This window comes from Brassica rapa, chromosome A06 (genome assembly GCF_000309985.2).
Source record: "Brassica rapa cultivar Chiifu-401-42 chromosome A06, CAAS_Brap_v3.01, whole genome shotgun sequence".
Classification (NCBI taxonomy): Eukaryota; Viridiplantae; Streptophyta; class Magnoliopsida; order Brassicales; family Brassicaceae; genus Brassica; species Brassica rapa.
In genome coordinates this window covers 9,697,653-9,720,978 of record NC_024800.2, presented here as the reverse complement: position 1 = coordinate 9,720,978, position 23,326 = coordinate 9,697,653, and the positions used below count along the sequence as shown (strand labels likewise).

General features: G+C 34.2%; 3 protein-coding genes and 1 pseudogene across 3 annotated transcripts; 1 reads left to right on the top strand and 3 right to left on the bottom strand.

The window, feature by feature from the left end:
• Window positions 1-945: 945 nt before the first annotated feature.
• LOC103873047 (protein RESPONSE TO LOW SULFUR 3) lies at window positions 946-1,488 on the bottom strand. Its single transcript, XM_009151479.3, has one exon. It carries the CDS (start codon window positions 1,381-1,383, stop codon window positions 1,102-1,104), a length of 282 nt encoding a protein of 93 aa, XP_009149727.1. The 5' UTR covers window positions 1,384-1,488; the 3' UTR covers window positions 946-1,101.
• Window positions 1,489-8,426: 6,938 nt separating this feature from the next.
• LOC103873335 lies at window positions 8,427-11,417 on the top strand (annotated as a pseudogene).
• Window positions 11,180-17,376, bottom strand: LOC103873045 (ubiquitin carboxyl-terminal hydrolase 26). Its single transcript, XM_009151478.3, has 14 exons — window positions 16,973-17,376; window positions 16,701-16,786; window positions 15,894-16,490; window positions 15,539-15,794; window positions 14,557-15,263; window positions 14,302-14,410; window positions 13,966-14,144; window positions 13,439-13,723; window positions 13,152-13,359; window positions 12,852-12,923; window positions 12,308-12,523; window positions 11,858-12,121; window positions 11,623-11,764; window positions 11,180-11,523 (listed from the first exon to the last, which is right to left on the bottom strand). Exons 2-14 carry the CDS (start codon window positions 16,775-16,777, stop codon window positions 11,429-11,431), a joined length of 3,207 nt encoding a protein of 1,068 aa, XP_009149726.1. The 5' UTR covers window positions 16,778-16,786; window positions 16,973-17,376; the 3' UTR covers window positions 11,180-11,428.
• Window positions 17,377-19,844: 2,468 nt separating this feature from the next.
• Window positions 19,845-22,150, bottom strand: LOC103873043 (pre-mRNA-splicing factor cwc-21). The gene is made up of 2 exons (XM_009151477.3): window positions 21,923-22,150; window positions 19,845-21,793 (listed from the first exon to the last, which is right to left on the bottom strand). Exon 2 carries the CDS (start codon window positions 21,753-21,755, stop codon window positions 19,995-19,997), a length of 1,761 nt encoding a protein of 586 aa, XP_009149725.1. The 5' UTR covers window positions 21,756-21,793; window positions 21,923-22,150; the 3' UTR covers window positions 19,845-19,994.
• Window positions 22,151-23,326: the final 1,176 nt, after the last annotated feature.

Below are 23,326 nucleotides of genomic sequence, written 5' to 3'. Positions count from 1 at the left end.
TGTTGGAGGTGCTCTAATTCGGCTCCAGTTCCAGTCTTCAAATCAGTTACACAGCTTGACACATATCACTTTTTGTACTACTTTATGTTGTACGTCATGACTGATACACAAAAACAAGGTCGTGCCTGATACCAAGCAGATTAAGCATTGGTTTTGGAGCCAACAACAAAATATTCACTTTAAAGGCCAAAAATAAACGAGGTTTCTCTCTAGCTCTAGTGGCAAATGCCAAAGTACAATACTGCAAATACCTTTTAATATTTTCATGTTTTATTTAGATTATGAGCCAAAACTTTTTTTTTGTTTCTGGGTCCGAAATTGTCAGGCTCGGCCCTGCACAAACACTTTAATAAGTTGTTTTTCTTCAGCTTGTAAAACTCAATTTTCACTGCATTAACATATAACACTGCACCGATTGATCCATTCCAGTTAAAATTATATATATGTTGTTTGATTTCTTTGAAATTCAATAATGATACTGGATCCCGTGGAAGAAAATTAATATCAGATATTCTTTTGTTCTGATGGTTTTCACACAAATTTTGTTTTTGTCACATACGCACATCAAATATTGATTAATATACCACATTTGGTGAATCTTCCAACCAAATAAGGAACATAAGTGATAGTTCCACATGTTATATATGTTAGTTACAATTTGACAATACAAATCTGCAAAACAGGTTAAAAAGTATATATAACTATAGACAGTTTTTTCACTGAATTTCATTCAAAGAAAAGAAGAATCAAATGATGACCAGGATGGCAGGATCTGAGAGTATAATTACTAAAAACATATATTGACTACTCAACTCGTATGTTATTATTTCATTAGTAAAAAAACTAATAATAATATCACCATAATTTACTCTTTTTCACAAGACAAATCCATAAAAGTTTCGCTAAATTTTTCCAAAAGTCGGACCATTATATGAAAATTCTGCATAAAGTATCAGAAATAATATTTCAATAACAATTGCTCGTTGAAAACATAAGATTTGTCCACATAGATCCGTTCATATACATATAATCCTTAGACGGATCTGTACTCTGCAGTACACATCCACAACAATATACAAGTAACAGTCGTATAAGTAAAATCTACGAGGAAACGATCGATAAAGAAGAGAGACGTGAGATTTGATCCATGAGGAAGACCACACGATCGTGATAGTCACGAGCCTGATCTAGAGACTCTACCTCCAGCTCCGCTAGCTGCGAGCAAAGTCTCTCCTCTGCCTCTTCTGCCATAACCGTCCGCCGCCACAACTCCAACATAGCCGTCTTCATCTCCTCTACTTCTCTCTCGAGTTCTCTGCTCCTCCTCCGTAACTCCTCCATCTCTTCCGCCGCCACCGTCATGTAACCTCCTTCTTTCGCCATTAATTAAATAAGTTGCAGTCTCTACGTACAAAGGATTTAATTTGGATATATATTGTGGTTTAGTTTTCTTCTTTTTTGGAGTTAAGAGTGTTAGGGTTTGACGATGTCCTTTAATAAGCATCTTGTGTGGTAGCTTTAGCTTGTCCAGGTTCAATGTATTTATCTGTTGTTGATATTTATTTTTGGGAAATTGCAGTAGATAACTATAAAACTTATTTAATTAGGCAGATGGACATCGTACTGTTCAATTTTTCATAATGGCGACGTTGTCCCTATGTAGCCGGTCACATATAGGTAGAAAGAGAATAGTCTAACACAAACACGTTTGTGCATTAATTCTGAAAAGACGTTTTGCAGTAAACAAAAGTTTTCATCTGTTTATCTTTCTATCACTCGTTCTTTCATCTTCTTAACATTCTTTCAATTAGTTTTCAATCTCAGATTTTACATGATTTCCTCTTCTTGTTTTTTGAATCTTATATATTTCATCTTGGTGTTTCATCTCTTCTTGTTCTCTGTTTATTTAAGAAAAAACTCAGATCTAAATAAATTTGAATCTCATGGCTAACCAGAGCTGGAGATGGCAGAGGAAGAGGCAACGTGTCTCTGAGGCGATGGTGGTATCAGAGCTAAGCAAATCTGGTTTTTTTCTCTCCCTCTGCTCTTCCCCCTCCCTCTGTTTTGAATCTTTTTTTAGGGTTAATATCTGATCTGGTTCAACATCAGTTTCAATGCTCAAACCTTTGTTTGTTTATGGTCAATATCTCGTCTCCCTTCCTCTTATTACACACTCTCTTTCTCTTCCTCTTGTTATGATATTTGTAATTGATTTTTTTTTTTGTTTTATTTATAGATCTGAGAAAATAATGATGAAACGGGAAGATGAAATGGTGGTGTGACGTCAAGCGTGGTGCAGTGATGAGAATATGAAGTTAAGAAGTTAGAGAAGAAGATATGTCAAAATCTATGGAACATATTTCCCTTACTGCTACTACCATTTCAACACTGCTCAAAATCTTATGCGGTTGTTCTTACTTGTTTAATTCCAATTTCAGTTATAGAACAATTTTGTGTTATCATAATTAGTTTTTTTCATGAAACAATACAAATAATTTTATTTTAACGGAAACTGATTTGGTTACGTGCAAGAATTGTCTTCTTACTAAGTATCGATGTCAAGAAAAAGTGTTTTTTTAACAAAAGACAAAATAACCGGCAACGGGTTGTGTTAAACAGTTCCCCAATTCTACTTAAGGTTACGCCTGTAATTTAACCAAGTGCGATCACCTGGTTCGCAAATTATTAAAAATATTACACACTTCGCCAATTTTAACTTTCCATATGTATATTCACCTAATTGAGCCTTTATTTTTCTCCTCTCTTCTATTTGGGTCAACATTTTCTCCTTTCTAATTGCTTAGAAACTTAAAAGTTAAAACACTCCGAACTTATATGCTATTATTATGGAGAACAATAAATAACTTGGATTTTTAAAAGAATAGACCAAAATAAAATATACGCTTTTGTTTTCAAAATGAACAATATTATTTTTTGATATCACATTTGAAATTCAATAATTTATCATGCATACAAAAGAAAAAGACGAATTTCCATTTTTACGTGATTTATAGAACAAAATTTTTATTCATATGATATATAGTACAGTATTAATACGATTAGTGTGTAATATAATAATCAAGAATCGTAGTGCCGTGGTTGACTGAAGTTTAAAGATATAATATTTGTTCTTTCTTATGTAAACATAATAGAGTAATTTTCACTCTAAGTCACTTTAGCACTTTTTATTACAGCATAAGACACTTATTGCTCTTAAGGTAGTTTTGAGTAACTTTTAGTTCTTTTTCCCTAACTAAACTACAAAAAATTCTAGTTTCCTTTTGTTTTAATTATTTTTATTAAAAAAATAAAGTTTCTTTTCCTTTTTGCTTTACTTTCTTTTTCATTTACTGTAAGTTTCTTGTCCACAAAAACCACATATGTAGTTCAATCTTCTTCTTATCCACTTCGACCAACAAGCACCACCGCAAAGAAAGATCAGAAGTTGACCGGAGAACGTCTTCGTCTCAATCTCAATACAATTTGATGTAGCTCTGCCGCCGGCTCAATCCCCGGCTCTGTTTCAATCCATCATCACCGGGTGGTCATTCTCAGCGCCGTCGCGTCTCGTCTTCCTCCGCATCTTTAAATCGGTGGTTCGTCAAGCTCTGTCGTGCCTTCCTCCATGACATCTCCTCCTCTCCAACCGCCGGCGAACCAAACGGAGGGTCGATCCGAATTGTGAACCTCGAAGGGATCCATTCCCAAACCAAGTTTCATATATTTCCACAACTAGTCCTTTAGTTTTCAATTTTTTTATAATTTGGCCCTAAAAGTTGCAAATTTGCACAGTTTCTTTTCAATTTGGCTCCACACTTGTAATTGTGTAATACAACTCCTACTTTATGAAAATTACTATGCAAAAGCAATATAATCTAAAATAAAAAGCCAAACCCATGAAATACATTATTATCGTTTAAATATTAGCTATATGTATGAAGATTCCTGAATGTTCATATGTACATGAACTAATGTACACAAAATTAGTATCCACATGTACAAGAATACACACGTACACCAATTAAATTGTGCAAGAATTCACATGTACACCTGATAAATTTATTAGACATAGTTGCAATTTACAATATAAAATAGTAAAGGTGTACACATATTTTTTACTCACAACGTTTGACATATATACTACGTGTACACATGTACAATGGCTTTCTCGGCTAGAAACGTCTTCAAGATAGTAGAGAAACACATTCTAACTACGTGTACACATGTACAATGGGTATGATTTACACATTGATCAGTAAACGTACATGTACACATGTACAATGCAGTAAATTTGTAAAGCAAATTAATCAGACTAGAAGTTTGAGGCATATTGTGAAAGAAGCATGAAACTAGAGGACCAAAGTGCGAAAAGATGATACTCCTCAATTGGTGTTACTCGAACGATCTTTTCACCCGATCTCCGACGACGGTGAGCCGGGATAATGTGTACAATACAACATATAAAACAAACTTTTTTAGCTTATTTATTACTTTTTAAAGAACTTTGATCATACTTTTATGGGCCTTCACAGCTAGCCACTTTCTCAAGATAGTAGAGAAACACATTATAGTTACGTGTACACATGTACAATTTGTATGATGTACACATTGATCAATAAAATTACGTGTACACATGTACAATGCGGTAAATTTGTAAATCAATGATATGGAATGATTTGAATGAGTTATAGTTTTAGATATGGAATGATATGAAATGATTTGAATGAGTTATAGTTTTAGAGTTAATTTAGATTATTTTAAGTTTCCCTTACGTGTATATATAGCATTTTTATGGTTTTACCATCTTAATTTAATTTATTTTTAGACAAATTCATGGGCTCCATATTAATAGTTTAAGTGAGAAACAAATTGCAATATTATTTGTAGACGAACAAGTTCATGGTTGGGTTTATAGCTAGGTGGTGGAGAAAATATGATATGTCCCCGTCGTTGGTCATGATAATCGGTGGAGTGGTGAGCCCTGTCGCAAGCTCCTTACTGTTAGGAGGCCAATAACTCAGAGTAGACGGCAGAGCTGGAACAGCGAACGTGTAGAACTCCTTGGCGACATTATCTCGAAGCTCAGACAATGATACTCCAGGGTGAATGGGCACGATCCTGGACATCTTCTTCTTGTCAATTACAAACTCCCAGAGCTCACCAGCGGAGGTCCATTCACCGGGGATAACCATGCAGTGGTCAGCCATGGAGAACGGAGGATGAAAACGGTTTCTGCTTCGTGAAATGACGGGAATGAAAAACAAAGAGGGGAGAGATTATATTGACTTTTTCATGACCATGTAATCTAAACCGTAGATTTGTAAAGTGAAAAGGTAAATCAGAAGGCTGAAAAAAAAACAGATATCAGTCTTGTCAAAAAAAAGCATAATAAATCTGGACCATCTAAGAGGTGTGGGGATCAACGGCTGGGGGAATCTCCCGCTAATAACAAAATCTAGTTAAGTTGTGGGTTGGTTAGCACATAACTAGGTAGTTGGTCCAAAAGGAAGCTGTTAGTGGAAACTGTGTTGGTATAAGAAACTGTCTTTATGTGATATTAAAAAGTCAAAACTGCCTTTTGGTGTAATTGTTTCAACATAATATTTGCTCACAGTAAATTTGGTCCGTTGATTTGTATTAGCGTCAGTGATCAGATGTATCATGTATGATATTATTACTTGTCTAATGGATTTGGTCCGTTGATGTATTATTAGCGTCACCATAAATCTGTTGGATAACACTGTATATGTGACTATTTGATTTTCTTTTTAAATGAATAGTGTACATTGATTACCGAGTAAAGTAGTGGGGCTACAAATAGTCACATATACAGTGTTATCCAACAGATTTTTACATTTATATTGATCAAATTATATTTTTATAAATTTATATCAACACTACTGATTTAGATGCAGAGTTACCGATTTGATTTACAGAGTTAACATGAATCTGTAAATATTTGTTGTAAAAAAAGAATATCGACAATACCAATCTGTCAAACAATTTTGATTATGAAATCGCATATACATAACAGCTTAAAAAGGAAAGAAGAATAAAACTTACAACGAAATAATACAAACTAGGATAAGATCCGCGCCTTGCGTGGGATTAAGTTATTATTTTTATTATATTTTGGAAAATGTAACAATAGTTTGGCTTCATTTGGATTAATCCGGATATCAGATTGGTTTCGGTTCGGTTTGGTTTTTTTCGGTATTTGGTTAGTAAAATATAACTACTATTCTAAATCCATATTTACTTTGACTTTAGTTTTTCACATACTTTTGAAAGATTTCAACTGGACGACTAAATTGATCAGCCAATCTTGTTGCTTTAAATCATTAGTGTTTATATATATATATATATATATATATATATATATATATATATATATTATTTAGTTTGAATATTCATTAAATAAAAATTCATATGCGTTATATTTTATGATCATTTGTAACTTATTATAACAAAAAAATAATCTATTGATCACAAAATTTTCAAAGTGGGAATATTCAAATTTCTAATAATATATAGACGTTTTGAAAAATTCAAATATAACATATAAAAAAAATATAAATGTTTTTATTATATATTTAATGTGATTTTTTAATATCTTTCAATAATATAAAATTAAAAAAAAAAGAACTAAGATACCAAAATTGTTATCAAATATTTATTATTCATAATAATTAATTTTCATATATACGTTAATCATATTAGGTAATTTCGTAGCTTCTAATTAAGGAAAGTGCAAAAAAAAATTTGGTAGATTATTTATCAATTCGATAGTTAGTTTAATAAAAAATATAATGTAAGTCAAGATGGACCAACCTATTTTTCTAAGAATAGTATATTTTATATAGTCATTTATTAAATGAGAATTTATAATCATACAGTTCTATGATCATTCATATCATTTTATAACTGAATATTTAAATCATCGATAACAAAATTTTCAATGTGAAATCTTTAATAAGTTTATAATTTATAAATGTTTTTGAAAATTCATTGAAAGTTTTAATATTAAAATATTTATGTAATCTTATGGTATATATTATAATCTATATATATATTTATAAATATATATGTTTTATTATTAAATGATATTTTTTACTCATATGGTTTTAAAATAATGTGTATCTTCTTATAATATTAAATAAAAATTCATCTTAATACAATTTTATGATCATTTGTAACTTATTATGACAAAAAAAATAATATATTGATCACAAAATTTTCAGAGTGGGGATCTTCAAATTTCTAATAATTTATAGACGTTTTGAAAAATTCAAAATATAACATATAAAAAAAATTATAAATGTTTTTATTATATATTTAATGTGATTTTTAAATATATTTTAATAATATAAAATTAAAAAAAGAACTAAGATACAAAAATTGTTATCAAATATTTATTATTCATTATAATTAATTTTCACATATACGTTAATCATATTAGGTAATTTCGTAGCTTTTATTTAAGGAAAGTGCAAAACATTTTTTGGTACGTTATTTATCAATTCGATAGTTAGTTTAATAAAAAGTGTAATATAAGTTAAGATGGACCAACCTATTTTTCTAGGAATAGTATATTTTATATAATTATTTATTAAATAAGAATTTATAATCATACGGTTCTATGATCGTTCATATCGTTTTATAACAAAATATTTAAATCATCGATAACAAAATTTTCAATCTGAAATTTTTAATAAGTTTATAATTTATAAATGTTCTTGAAAATTCATTGAAAGTTTTAATATTAAAATATTTATGTAATCTTATGGTATATAGTGTTTAATATATATATATATATATATTTATTTATTTATTTTATTATTAAATAATATTTTTTACTCATATGGTTTTAAAATCATGTGTATCTTCTTATAATAAAAATGTTAAACCATTGATCATTAATTTTTAACATAATAATTTTAATAGTTTTAGTCATTTATTATCGTTTTTAAAAATTCAAAATATAACATATACGAAAAAATCTAAATTTTATTTTTATAGCTAATTTGATTGTTTAATTTATTTTAATAATATAAAATTAAACAAAAAATGATGGAGGAGATATACATTGTTATCAAATCTTTATTATTAAACTCATTAATTGTCATATATATATTAGTCATTTATGGTAATTCCGTAGGTTTTCTTTAAGGAAAGAAAATATCATATCATATCATTATATCATATAGTTTGACCAACTTATGTATCTAACAACATATAAAAATCGAATGTGGACCTACTTATTTTTCAATTGAATGTAATTGACTACCTAATTGAGTGACACCTATGCATTGGAGCCTCTTTTAATTAATACAAAATTGAGATTACATCTTTTCAAATGTTCCTCAATTAATATATAAGGGATTAATTAACCATCAAAAGTGGTGCGACCAAGAATCCTAAAGTCTATGAACCAGAGCCGTGCCTCCATGGTAAAATTTGAAGCTTTCGGTTAGGGCAGCCGTTTTAAAAAAAAAAATTAATAGGACTTCTTTCATTAGTTATTATTTTGCTTAAAACATCCTTTATTAACTATATTATTTTAATCCTACACAGAAAGTATGTATATGGTTTATGTTAAAAGTTTTATATTCATTTGGATATGCTTAATACGGGATTATATGAAGAGAATTATTGTTGCGGTTATAATGGTCTTATGACTATTTAGTGACATTTTTAGTAGTTATAATAGTAAACTAAGCAGATAAAAGTAAATAATAAAAATAGCTAATATTATAAAAATAAGACAAAAGAAAAAAATTAAGTAATATTGGGTATTTGTTCATTGAAAAAAGAGTCATAAGCATTCAAATTTTGGTTATCAGTTTTGTAAAAAAAAAATTTATATTTAAAAATTAAGAATGAATATTTAGGTTGTTGATTCTTTACCTTATGACAATAGTATTTTATTATTGTAATTTAAATGAAGACTTTTATTTTTAACCGCGCTTCTGTTAGTCATAAATGTTGGCACGGCTATGAGTCTATCTAAGAGTATATATGTAAAAATACCATAATGCTAAGGAAAGAATCATGCATACCCTATAACTTCAATTTTTATAATAGAGAAGTTTGTTGCTAAACTGCCAATTAAACCCAAAAAGCTTGCGTAGATTTGATTGATTAGTTCGTGACCCCCATACATGGTTTTAAAGCTAAAAATAAATACGAAGACAATGTTAACGGGGTTAGTAAAATTTAAAATGTTCCGAGAGTAGACACAAATGGGGCCCTAAACATGTAAATCCTCTATACCCATTAACTGCTAGTCACCATTAAATGTAGTGCGTACACTTCAAAACCTTAAGGAAATGAAACAGAGCAAGACTGGGCTCTCTCGCATTCGTTAATCACCAACCAGTATACTACTACTCATCACGATTTGGATTAAATATGTTTTATCTTCATTAAACCAGTATCCTAATACCACTGTATAGTTTGTTCATGAACATCATCATCATCTTCGTTGGTTGAGTCTCAGATAATCCAATAAGCTTCGCACTCGCTCTCTCTTTGTCACGGCTCGAAGTTTCTCTTTACCTTCACTTTACCTTCACTCTCTGCTGCATTGGTATCGTAATCGCCATCCTAGAAAAAAGACCATTCACCAAAACGACGATTCGTGATCTCCATTTCACTCCATCACCTCTATATTCGAATCTCAGTTGCTATTTTCAGAAATCGATTCAGGGGTTCCCGTCGTGCTCGTTCATCATCGAGTCTTACCCTCAAAAAGAGCGATAAATGGTACAATCTCATAATGGGAGACCGTCCTTGGGGTTTACATTCTTGGCATAGAAACATCTTAGTAGACTCAATGATCATCCTTGTGACTGTGATGGAGCGTTGGGTTGTTCACTACGAGAACCCACTCATCTTCTCTCCTCAACTCGTTACCACAAGGTTTACAAGAAAGCAATCATTCTGTTGCGTTCCCTTTATGCGCAGACTCGGCTCTTACCTGCGTATCGTGTCTCTAGGCAGCTGAGTTCGTCTTGATTTACAAGGTTTCATCTTTCCGTGATGATGTACTCTCTGGAGATGTGAAAGAGTTTCGTTTGTACCTCCTGGTCGTCTTTGCGCCTCTGTTACTTGACTTGTCTGAGTTTAATCTTGGTGCTCACATCACATTGCCTCCAAGAATCATAACTGATATTATCTTGGGAGTCCTGCTACGGATCCTATGAGGTTCTTCCCTTCTCCAGGCACAGCCACTTCTTTTCAAGGTAGAGCTCGTCGTCCACATAGCTGCTTTCACAGACCTTCAGGACATTACGTCACACCGAACCAGTCGTTTCCACGATGGTTTTGGTGGTGACAGTCACCAGCTTTCACCTCGCTTTTCGCCGTTGGGCTCTCCTTCTACTCCAAGATACGTTTCAGGGAGTAACATTCCAAGGATTAATGTGAGGGCAGGGACTGCTCCAGTGACCCATTCCTTCTTCAGCTATGGTTGATAGGAATCCACTCCCTCCTTCTTGGGAAGTGGTTGAATCAAATCTTCTGTCTTCAAGTGGCTCACCAAGATTCGGGTTTTCGAGTAGATTATCTTCTGCAGATGATTTGGATGACCCTGATTGTTCATGCCCTTTTGATTTCGATGATGTTGACGAATCAGGACTCCAGTACAGGTCAACTGGCTCTACCCATTTCTTATATCTTTTCACACAAAGCTGATCAATGAGCAGCTCATACCATATATTGACATTTCTTCCGGTGCAGCAAAACTCTTGACCGGAGGAAAATTTCAAGTTCTATATCACAGTCGCTACCTATAGGGAGAAAGTCACAGGACGCAGCGGTTGGAGTTCTCGTTCAAATGCTGAAGACAGCACCAGACTTGAGCGCTTACATGGCGTCAATGTCTGGGGTTCAGGGAGAAGGTTCGGTGTCTGGCACAGAGTCTGAATTTTCCATGGCTCGAAGTACATCAAATGCACTGGAGGAACTGAGAAACTACAAGCAGCTCAAAGACTTGCTTCTCTCTTTATCCAAGAGTGTTGGTGGAGCAACTCCTGTCCGCTAAGCCAAAAGAGCAAGCAAGATATGAGTTAAAGGGATGATGAACGTTTGTAATTTGCAAATATGGATTTGATAACGAATACTGAGCTCCCGTTTTAGTTTCTGTAAAAGAACCTTTGCGCAAACAAACAAAAGTTTCTGTAAAAGAACTTCAATATGCACATAAGGAGCTCTGTAACACAAATGTCACATCAAAATAAACCGTACACCAAAAACACACAGAAAAAGCCTCAACAGCTTCAAATCCATCCACGCCTAAACATCTACGGATTCAGGCATTTGCAAGCTTTCACCAATATATTTGCGCACAAAATAAAGCTTCAAAGCCTTTGCCTTTACAAAAAAAAAAACTGTCATCCATCTCCTGCACAGCTAACTCAGAGAATTACTAGCAGGCTTCAAAAGTGATATCTCCAGTCAATAATGTGCCCCGGAAACCTTCTTCTATATCTTGAGGCCCTGACTTCGTATCGCAAAGCTCATCTGTTGAAAACATCAAAGATGGTTTATTCTTTAACAGATAAATCTAACTTAAGCTAGGTAATTGGCTACACTGAAATAATTATGAAAGTTTTTCTTTACCAGCAATATCGCGGTGCTCATGTATCTCGGTATCTCTCACCCAAAGCTTGTCGCCAGGGAATATGTTCATGTCTGCAAGGGTTGCAGATTCTTGATCAATCAGTTGTGTGCCTTTGTGAAGTTCTTGGTTCTCCTTCATCACCTGCATTTTATTACAGCACATATGTAATTGTCTATCATCCACAAGTAACCTAGTGAAACCTTCTAACACTATTCTCGAGTTAGAAGACATTACCCCAAGTAGTTGCCATATCATCATCTTTAACTGGTACACAGTGGTCGTTGCAGATACTGTCAAGCTGGTATGCTTCCCATAGTTAGTTCTCCGGGAACGCTTTGAAGTACGACGGTCCACCTCAAAGCTCGAGTCAGATGCATTCAACATCGACTTTGGAGCTTCCTTTCCGCGCACCAGGCAGACAGATACATCTCCTTCAGAGTAAGTGAGCTTCTGCATCAACTCACAGCTCTCCCTCTCTCCTATGCATTCCTCACAAACCTAGCGAGGTTAAAAACTATTGTTATACGCAACTCTATGAACCTCAAACGATTACTCAAATGTAATGCAAATGATCACATCTACTTCTACAAGAAAAAAAATCTTAGTGCAACACATCTGAACCTCGTGCGAAAAGCGAAGCCAGCATTACAATTCCAATATAATGTCACAAGCTCAAGATGTTACCTCTGGGAACGTCCTGATAATAGGCTGCTGATTATCAATCTCCATATTAACATCAGGAGAAGAATCCTGATCAAGGTCAATAACGTCCTGGGATGCACTCTGATTCGTATTACTACCAGCCTCAATAAGAGCAGAGACTCCCTTCTCCACGATCCCTCCCCACTCCTCACAGAAATACTTCCAGTCATCCTCAGGGATGATTGCCAGCTTATCCGTCTAGAAAAATGTGCAGAAAACAAGAGTTCAAATCAATTCAGAGCACAATTCTCTTATTTCTCAAACTGAAACGACAATCAAACCACATAACCAAACTATTAAAACCAGTACCTTTATCCTAGAGATCCTAAACCCTCCCAAGCCCTAATAAAATCGGTTACGAAACACTAGGCCATCTCTCTACACCTGAATAATGTCTTACATATACTATTCTTAATTCTACGGAGACAAAGTCTCTCCTGTGCCGGTAATTAACACTTTCAGTTTTCCATTCTGATCATGGCTTTATTAATTCAAACGACTGCAATACTGTATATAATGTACTTACAGATGGATTTTTTTGAAATAATGAGCCACGTCGGTAGACAAGTTCAGGGAGCCTTTCAACGAGTCGAGTGTGCTGAAACCAATAACCATAGGAACAAACCATTAGTTTTATGCTCAAATTGCTAGCGGGAAGATGAAAGAAGGCTCGCTGATATACGACAGTTTATATTCACCAGCGTTTACTAACACATCTAAATAGGAGTATGAGAGGGAAATAGAGAAAGCAGTCAGGAAACCCAATTTGGAACTAAGCACTTCTGTACATATATAAACCAAATCACTGCCCAGCAATGGATCTTACCTTCTGGCATGTGAGAGTATTAATGACTCCATCAAGAAGTTCAGGCTCTGGTACTGAGGAACTATTTTTTCCAGTCATGTTAATATAGCTCCTCCACTGCACTAGCCATGGAGATGGCAACAAGAAATATCGGCTTTGTGGCGTTAATGCTATACCCTTTCCCGTGGCTAACTTATCGTGATTCTGGCGCTGCTTGGCCTTTATTGTTCTGTTGCATCAGACCGAACGTAAGAAAATATCTAAAGAGTATCATGACCAAGAGAAAAAACAAGTAAACAATGGTTAACCTTAGTGCATCCTCGACGCCTGCAACCTCAGAAAGTTCGGATGTGCAATGAGAACATTGGATGGAGTCCAGAGGGAAACATTGACAACCCGAAGTATCTTCTGGTGTCACTTTTAAAGCATCTTCAACAAGGAATGACCAGAAATTCTCTGGAACTAGAATTCTTTTGGCCCCTGGCGCTTGCTCAGGCATCAGCTCTCCATGACTGCACGTGATTGCATTTGTAGGCCCTGCATCTGCTTCACTGGGAGCATCAATGTTTTTCCTTTTCACCCATTGCTGCAACCTGGAAACGTGATATTACGCTTTAGAAGGAGCAAGATTTTTGAAACATGTTAGTGCGAGTCCCAGTGGCGTTTATCATAGAAGCAGCTAACTGTGGTAACACCCCCACAAAATAATAATAATAATATTAGTAATTAAGTGCTAAAGTCGCCATCTGCAAATGCATCAAGAGTCGAACACGCAGAAATAAGCAAAAACGGTATTATTACAAACTTATAAGTTACAGGACAAATGAATGCATACCATGCTTTAGAGACGTAATAATTTCCGTCCTCGCACTTTCCCGAAAGAACATCGGTTGCTATGTTTTTCATGAATGTTCTTCGATCCCTATAACTGTCAGAAGAGACAACCATGCGAGCACCATCCATAAGACATTCCCTGCAGTAGTCCCCTTTCCCTAACTTTGGTCCACCATTGAACTAAACATAAGAGGAAATGAACGTATCAGAAATAAATGAAATAAATAATTCAAGGACATGATACTAGAACAGAAGTCTGACACATGGTTTATGATGCAGCTGATCCAAAACTTGAAGACAAGAAAAGTTTTTGTCCTGAAAAGGGAAAGGCACTAACCTTTGATTCTAACTTCGTCCATGCAAGTTCAGATATACGCTTCATGCAAGTAACTTTTGAGGCAAGAACTTTCCCATGGGAACAAAGTAACGGGGTGTTGTCCAAAGCGCTACATTGTATACAAAAGAACAAATATAATCAAGAACATTTGAGAGCATGGATGTTGATCTAATTTTCTAAATCGAAAATCATATCAACACTACCAGTTGGTGCTGGTATATAACAACAAATGCATGTACGAGGAGATTAACTTACGGGGGCGAAATCGTATCAGCCCATAGACGAAGCCATTCTGTGGAGATCCAAAAATATTGTTCTTCAAGTGACTGAACAGCAGCTTCTGAAAGTATAGTCCGTACTTCTTGCCTCCTTTCAGTCAAAGTGTTCAATTGACTTTCCTTTGTTAAATCAAATTGCTTGCACGCCTCAAGGAATGTTGCGTTCAGGTCATTGATCCATTTATCGAGATGTGACGGAAGATAACAACCTTCCGGCTGTTGAACACTAGCAACTTCTCCGTTGGCTATGTCAATAGGGTTCTCTCTTTGTCCTTCCTGACTTTCCTTTTTACCGCATCTAAGACTGTACATCAGCATATAAGCATCACTGGATGAGAAAACCTCCGACTTAATAGAAGAAGAACCTGATTGTTTGACATCTTTGGTTTTCCCACTACTAGCGGCACCATTACTCTCGGACTGTGCAGTTGAAGAAGAACCTTCATCGAATGGATGTGTACCCAGTTCAGACACTTGCTCATCGTCAAATTTCCACCACAAGCCAGTCTTTTCATCTTTTATGTGAGCAACGTAATGTCCACTGTTCACAGCACTTCCTTTGTGGATTAACACAGCAGAGAGTTCGTATGTCAACTCATTCTCAGAAGACTCCGCCAATCTCGATCGCATATCCAGCACTTGAGGAAAGGAAAGCGAGGACGTAATCTTCTTCTTAGCCGTAGTCTGTTGACATGATCCAGCAAAAAAAAAAAATCAGGAAATTTAACAATGCCTTATCTAAGATTTCAAATTTTTATACATACAAACGTATCAGGAGAAGGTAAAGGAAAAGGTATGAGGATGATCATGACTCATGAGTAAGAAAATACATAAATCAATCAGCCGAAGATAACATGACTCATGAGTAATCCACAAAGGCATACAAGAGGTAGAGATTGAAAGAAACTACGTGCACAACTGAGTCAAGAAGGAAGGCGTATTACGGATCAGAAAACCACCTTAGGGAGGAAAACACATCGTTTGAGCTGGAAAGTGATAACAGGAGGTAGGGTTCGCAGCTTAATGCAGCGTGTGGCATCTACTCTGGCATCGCAGCTCCCACAAAAATATTGGTTATCCCCATTGAGATGCTCCAAGCTAAAGTAATCATTCAAACTATCATCCAAACTTTTGAGGCCCTTGATATTCAACTCAAGGGCATAAAAATCTTCGACCTTTGAAGAAGCTTCCGACTCCCTCCCACATTTTGAGCACCTACAGGACAAGAATATGAACAGATGAACAAGAGACCAAAAAGCTGATATGTTCTTGCATTACAAAAATCAAATAAGTAGTCTTAAGATCAAATCTTACGTGGTCACATGCGAGACACTACCGCGGAAGAGATCCTGCACAATTGTTTTGGCCTTGGAAACTCCAGAATGGCGTAAGCAACGCTCAAGCAAGGAGAGAAGCAAAGTCGAGAACTCATGAATATCCTGCTGAATCCCATTATCCAACTCCAGCGTCTTCACAAAAGCATCCGAATCAACAAAAGACTTTTTGCTAGCATACAGCTGCGCGAAAAGCCTCGCAATCTGATCCAAGACAGGATACTGTCTCAATACATCAACCTCGACAGAGAAAACTCCTTCACGGAACGCAGTGTTCATGTACAAACACTGGAGTATACTATTAGCATAGCAAGTAGCTCCGAGATTGGTTAAACCAGCCGGCGTAGAGTCAGAATCACGAAGCTCCGAGGAGAGATCAGGACCAAGAGCTTGTATGATCTCGGAAGTCTTCTGCCAGAGACCAGACTTACGGCTTCCGTTAGGCGGAGGAACAAGACCGCAGAAACAGTTGGGGTTGTCACGAGTGTTGACACGGCAGCCTTGACAAAGTGGCTTGGATATCATGAAAAGTTGGTTCACGTCTTCATCAGTTACATCATTAGCTTCGTGGATCTTTCTGCACAACCAAAAAAAAAAGAGTAAAATACAGTTAGCCTCTAATTAATAAGATTTATCTTTACTGAACCACATTGAGATTAGTGTCTATTTATCTGTGTCGATTTACTTTCTCGTGTTTGTTCATCTGTTTTGCGCATTATCTTCTCGCATCAGTTATTAGATTCAAAGGGGGAGTAAATAAAATGCAAAGAAGTGAAAGATATAGTACCGGAGAATTTGAGAATAGGAATCAGCAGCGTCTGATGGTCTTGGCCGTTTGTTCTTGTTCCTGGTGTTAGGTCTCATTGTTTAACCCTAAGAGAACGAACACACGTTTATTTAACCTCTAATCTGATCTCCGATTCAACCAAAATAATTTGATGAAATTTCGCATCTAGGTTAAACGAAATCACGTCGAAACCACCGCCAGATCGATCGGAGCACTGAGAAATTGGCGATCAAATTTAACAGCAAAAAGAGCGAAGCAAGAGAAGTCAGTACCTGAGAATCTGCGGAAAGGGAGAGTTGGTAGCTAAGTTGAGAGTAACACAAAGCTCAACCTTCTTCGTCTTCCTCAACTCTTCTTCTTCTTCTTCGTCTCCGCTGCGATTTTTTCTTTTAATTTTATTTTTCTTTTTTCTTTTTTAATAATTCTTCTCCCTCGTCGTTGAACAAAAAAAAAATCTCCCTCGTCTCTGTACTGTCGTCCCGCGCTCTCTCGATTTCAGATTATATTATGCAAGAGATCATCAATTACCTCTAGATTTTAGTCTATAGGTTTTTATTGTAGTCCACAGATGAGATCTCATTCCAAATTAATCCCATTACCTTATTTTAGTTTCTTTTGCATTTATTGTCCCACTAACTGATCAATTTCACTAGATCATGGGCCAACGCAGATGTTGATTTTATGTGGATTAGTTTTTAGGATAGTTCTGGATAATTAAGATTAACAACTTTAAAGTATTAAACAATTTTAGATATTTCAGACAAATATTCAAATAAATCTGGTTAATCCAGAACTTTTGGATAATGTTAAATGTTTTAAATTACAATTATTTAGATTGATTTGGTTAATTAAATCTTTTTGGATAATTTTAGATACTTTCAAAAAAAATTATAAATCAAACTTTTAGATATTTCGTTATTAGAAACAAATATAATTAATAACTATATGTATATATATATATATATATCTATACTATTAAAACAAAATATCTACTAGGATTTTGTCCTTACTTTTAGAGTTATTTACATTGCTATGTCATTCCCTTATTTGGATTTTTAAAATAATTATAATTTTTTTGTTATTTACATTTTATACCACTCTTTAATTTTAGTGAGCCATATTAATTAAAACCAGCTAGCAAAATAAATCTATTCAAGGAATATTCCAAAACGTTATTAAACTTATTAGGACCATTTAAATTACATATTAATATGTTACAATGCTATTACATCTTTTATGTTACATAACACTACATATATTAATAATATATTTTTGACTATATAATGACGTGAATATTAACTATATGATTAATTTCTAACCAAAAAGTTACGAAATATATGTCACAAAATAATATGCTAATTTTTATTATTTACATGAGCATCACAGTACATGTGATAATATACCAAATAATAATGTACTATTTTTTTAGTTTAGATTTAAAATTCATCTTTAATGTACTAATGATATTTTTAGTCATCATCATATATCAAAACAACTATTTAAATTCAAATATAATGTAATTAAAATTTTGAAACAATATACTAACCAACTTTAATTAATTTGTCATATATAAGAAATGGTGTTTTTGGTTACCATAATCACAAACAAATTAAATATCAAATGGAGTTTAATATATATACAGGTTAAAATTTTGTTTATTTTATATAAAAAATTAAATTAATGTTATTTTAATGTTATTGTTTGCTATAGAGGAACTTTTTGTTGTATATACGGGTCAAAATTTAGATAATACTGTAACCCAAATTTAAATAAAATAAAATATAGTTGAATAAGTTTTATCTGATATATTTCTAATTAAAATGTAATTCTTTTCTAAATCGATATTACATAAATCTCTTAAATATCTATGCTATTAAAGTGAAATACCTACTAAGATTTTGCATTTACTTTTTAGAGTTATTTACATTGTTGTGTCATTCCCTTAGATTTTTAAAATAATTTTAATTTTTTTGTTATTTAAATTTCATACCACTCTTTAATTTTAGTGAACCATATTAATTAAAACCATCCAACAAAATAAATCTATTTAAGGAATATTCCAAAATGTTATTAAATTTATTAGGACCATTTAAATTACATAGTTATATGTTACAGAGCTATTACATCTTTTATGTTACATAACTTCTATTAGTAATATATTTTTGACTATATAATTGATTTATAATGACGTGAATGTTAACTATATAATTAATTTCTAACCAAAAACTTACAAAATATATGTCACAAAACAATATACTATTTTTATTATTTACATGAGCATCAGAGTACACGTGATAATATACCAAATGATAATGTACTATTTTTTTAGTTAAGATTTAAAATTCATCTACAATGTACAAATGATATTTTTAGTAATCATCATATATCAAAACAACTATTTAAATATAAATATAATGTAATTCAAATTTTGAAACAATATACTAACTAACTTTAATTATTTTGTCATATATAAAAAATGGTGTTTAATATTCGGTTACCAGAATCACAAACAAATTAAATATCAAATTGAGTTTAATATATATACAGTAAAAAATTTGTTTATTATATATACAAAAAATAAATTAAACTTTTTTTAATGGTATTGTTTGGTATAGAGGAATTTTTTTTGTTTTATATACGGATCAAAATTCAGATAATACTATAAAATTTAAAATAAAGTGAAATATACTTGAATAAGTTTTATTTGATATATTTCTAACTAAAAATCGATATTACATAAATCTCCTAAAATATACGCTTATAATTCTACATATATCCAAATTAATAAATTCCAATTGTTTTTATATTACTATTTAAATCCTTAAAAAGTTCATTTTTCTAAATCAGCCAACAATTAATGAGTAGATATTTTTACAATTATTGTTTTTTCAAGTTATTTCATCTAATATACAAAATATTTATCAAGTAGAAACATGTTGAACAAATAGATTTTTTTTATTTCTATAAAAACTAACAAATGAGTTAATAATTTTATCAACAAAATAATCTCGTGTTTTGAAAGTCACAATCTAGCTGTATATTTTTTTAAAAATATTTGGTAGTAATCATTTCTTGGTTTATTTTTGGTGCCAACTCGGTTTAGTTTGGTATTTGGTTCAGTCCGGTTAAAACAATCGAGTCTAATTATTATGGCTTGAACTTTTAGACCAACATGTAACCTTAATGAAAGTCTGAAAGATCGTTTGCAAACAAAACAAGGCTTATGTTGCAACAAACCCATAAACACACAAAATGTTTGGGAAACTTTAAAACATACATATGAAACAAAGGTCATTAATCTCTATCACCGTTGGAGGACCTCTTCCCGCTTGATCGGCCATCATAATGATTTCGACCCTTGTCTGAGTACTCACGCTCCCTGCTGCTAACTCGTTCATCATCTTCGTCTTCCTTACCCATCACATGTCTTTTTCCAGCAGCAACATCATCTCTATACCTGTCCTCCTTATCGCCTCTGTACCTCTCCCTGCCACGCTTGTACTCTGTATCATCCTCCTTAACCGTTTCACGTCTCTGTCTGTATCGACCCCTATCATTTTCATCCTCTTCCTCGCTCGCTTGACCTCTGTACCTATCATCAACATCCTTAACAGTTCCACGTCTCTGACCAGCATCATCGCTTCGATACCTGTCCCTTCCATAGCGACTGTGGTCCTCCTCTCTTATCTGCTTCCTTCCTCTTTGGTAACTGTCATCCTTCAGCTTCCTCCTATTTTCATACTCAGCCTCACTGTCATCAGAAGAGTCCCTTGCAACTTGCTTCCTATCATAATCATGCTTGGACACGATCTCTTCTTCATCTCTCTTCTTGCTCATTCCTCCACTGTAAACTTCTACTTTACTGCGCAGCTGTTTCTTGTTGTTCCCATACTCGGTCTCACTGTCATCAGAGTCTCTTGCAGCTTTCTTGCCACCTCTATGCATGTCCTTAAGATGATCAGACTCCAGGTCTTCCTGGTCTCTTTTCTGCTTTGGTCCACTGCGGTAGGCTTCTTCTTTCTTTCGCAGTTGTTGTTTCTCATCCTCAGATTCAGGCTCGCTAACATCGGAATCATGCCTCTTCCGCCCACCTCTTCCTTCATCAGGTTTATCCCTTGAATCTTTCGAAACAGATTGGTTGGTGGGTCGACTCTTTTTGTGTGACTTCCTAAGTTTCTTGCTGTCGTCACTCTCAACGTCAGATTCAGAAGAAACACTTCTTCTGCTTCTACCACGTTTCTTTGTAACCTCCCTTCTCCTCTTCTCTCCGCTGTCACTGTCGGAGTCAGAATCGGAGCTGCTAGAGTCACTCTCACTGTCACTCTCTTGTTTACGCCCCTTAGCCTTCTTCTTAGAGCGCCTTCTGCGGTCACGACCCTTAGCATCAGACTCAGATGAGTCATCATCATGTCTTCTCTTCTTGCTCCCTTTCTTCTTCTGACGCTTCGCTTCATCCACATCATCACCACGCTGCTTCTTGCTTTCCTTACCCTTACCACCTTTCACCTCTACATCCTCATCTACCTTCCTCCCACTACCACGGTCCAAAAACGAATGTTCTCGCCTCTCCTTCACAACCCCCGTTGGCTCCTCCTCAATGATCCCTTCTTCAGCCTGCTCTGGATCACGCAAACCAAGCGCAGCTCGAAAAGCTTCCATCTGCTTCTCCTTCCTCGCAGCAACCTGATGAGTCTGTGTATCAGAGATCTTCGAATCACCAACCGCATCACTCTCCTCAGAGGCAGCAGCAGCAGCTTCAAACTTCAACCTTGCTTCCTCAAGCTTCTCAGCAATCTCGGCATCAGAGAAGCCCTGATCTGAAAGCTCGTCTTCAAGCACAGCAAGCTTGAGATGGATCTGACGCTTACGGTCATGCTCGAGGATGTCTTTGTTGGGTCTCTTGGATAAACCAGCGGTTCCCTGATCATCCGCAAAGCCTTTTCCGCCACTAAGGGGCTTACCACCGTTCCTAGGCCTCACGAAGAACTTGTTCGTCTGAACGTAACCGTTAGTCCCAGATCCTCTCGCGGTCTGTAACCCTATTCCGTTGTACATCTTTCTCTATGAACGAACTTCAATCACCTCACGAAACCCTAAAACGAAGTATCGAATAGATTGGTTCAGATTCAAATCTAACGATCTGTGCGAAACCTAAACGAGAAATCAATCGCAACCTAAAACCAATAAGGAATTAAAGAAACAGAGATCTCCGAGTAAATTACCAGTGAGTATGAGAGAAATCGTCGATGGCGGCGTTATGCCTGTGGACACGGAGGAGGCGATGTATAAGATTGAACTCTTCGCAGATCTAAAGGGACGGGAGGTTTAACTGTGCTTAAAAGGCCTAAGTTTAAGTATACATACTTAATGGGCTTAGGCCCAAGAAGGTTGATTTTCTTTATATAGACTGTGTGACTGGTTATTTTAAAATGATACTTTTGATCCGCACGCCCGTGCGGATGTATTTTTTTAAAAAAATATGATGCTATTTGATTTTTCTGTCACTATTTAGGGTTGGGCAAAAAACTCGAATTCGAAGAATTGAACCAATCTCAATCCGAATAAGTAGTACTAAATTCGAACCGAAATTGATTAAATATCCGAATTATTCAAAATTTTGGTATTTGAAGAACTGAAATCTAATCCAATCTGAACCGAAGTATTTTGGTATCCAAAATAGATTTATATACTTATATATATTAATTATTTTTAGATTTTATGTATATAAAAACATCCAGAATATATATGATACTTTTAAGTTTGCTTAAATGCTTGAAAATATATACAAATAATCAAACGTAAATATCTTAAATAGTTAAAATATACTCAAAACTCTAAAAATACTTAAATAATTATTAATTCTCTATCCAAATATTTAAACCAAATCTATTTAAATTAATTATCCAAATCCGAACCAAATCCTCAAAGATCTGAAATGAACACGAAATCCCAAAAAGATCCGAAAACGAACCCGAACGCCCATCCCTAATCCCTTTTATTATTTGAGGAGCACTATTATTAAATAACTTTTACCTCATCTGTTATTATCAAAAATGCCATTTTCTATGTGGCAACACCACAATCACTCTCACACCATATATTTAAAGACCCTCTTTTTACTAGATTAATTACATATCTTACCATTGATCATTAGATTTTAATTACTATGATATATTATATGCATCCTCATTATTAGATCTAGAAACCGGTTCTATAGTGAACGTTCACGAAATTGATTTGTCCTATGCCAAATTTTTTTTGATTTACCATAGACCATATACGAGGAGGAACTCTCCAACACCTTTATACTCTATGATTATTTTTTACATAAAATCAATACATCATGATATATTGGTCATTTGCATCATGTATACAAATCACTAAAATCAAAATGCCAATATATAATTATCATCGGTTTTTCATATTCCCGATAAAATATATAATAAGTCATGGAGCTATTTTGAGTATGATGATACAAACGTTACTCTAAATTATTTTAGTGGCTTCAGGATGAATTATTAAGTCAACCATTTAGTTAAACCATTATTTTGTTAATAGATTTTATCATATATCAATAGAATAAATAGATTAATATATTTTATTGTATATCAATTGAAATCTGTTGA

What these genes read in the sequence shown, in the direction of transcription:
- LOC103873047 (XM_009151479.3), bottom strand. Translation starts at nt 1,383, where the DNA reads ATGGCGAAAGAAGGAGGTTACATGACGGTGGCGGCGGAAGAGATGGAG.
- LOC103873045 (XM_009151478.3), bottom strand. Translation starts at nt 16,777, where the DNA reads ATGAGACCTAACACCAGGAACAAGAACAAACGGCCAAGACCATCAGAC. An exon ending in TCCTATTCTCAAATTCTCCG is followed by an intron (nt 16,491 to 16,700) that starts GTACTATATCTT and finishes TTGGTTGTGCAG; the next exon opens with AAAGATCCACGAAGCTAATG. An exon ending in TGAGCACCGCGATATTGCTG is followed by an intron (nt 11,524 to 11,622) that starts GTAAAGAAAAAC and finishes TGTTTTCAACAG; the next exon opens with ATGAGCTTTGCGATACGAAG.
- LOC103873043 (XM_009151477.3), bottom strand. Translation starts at nt 21,755, where the DNA reads ATGTACAACGGAATAGGGTTACAGACCGCGAGAGGATCTGGGACTAAC.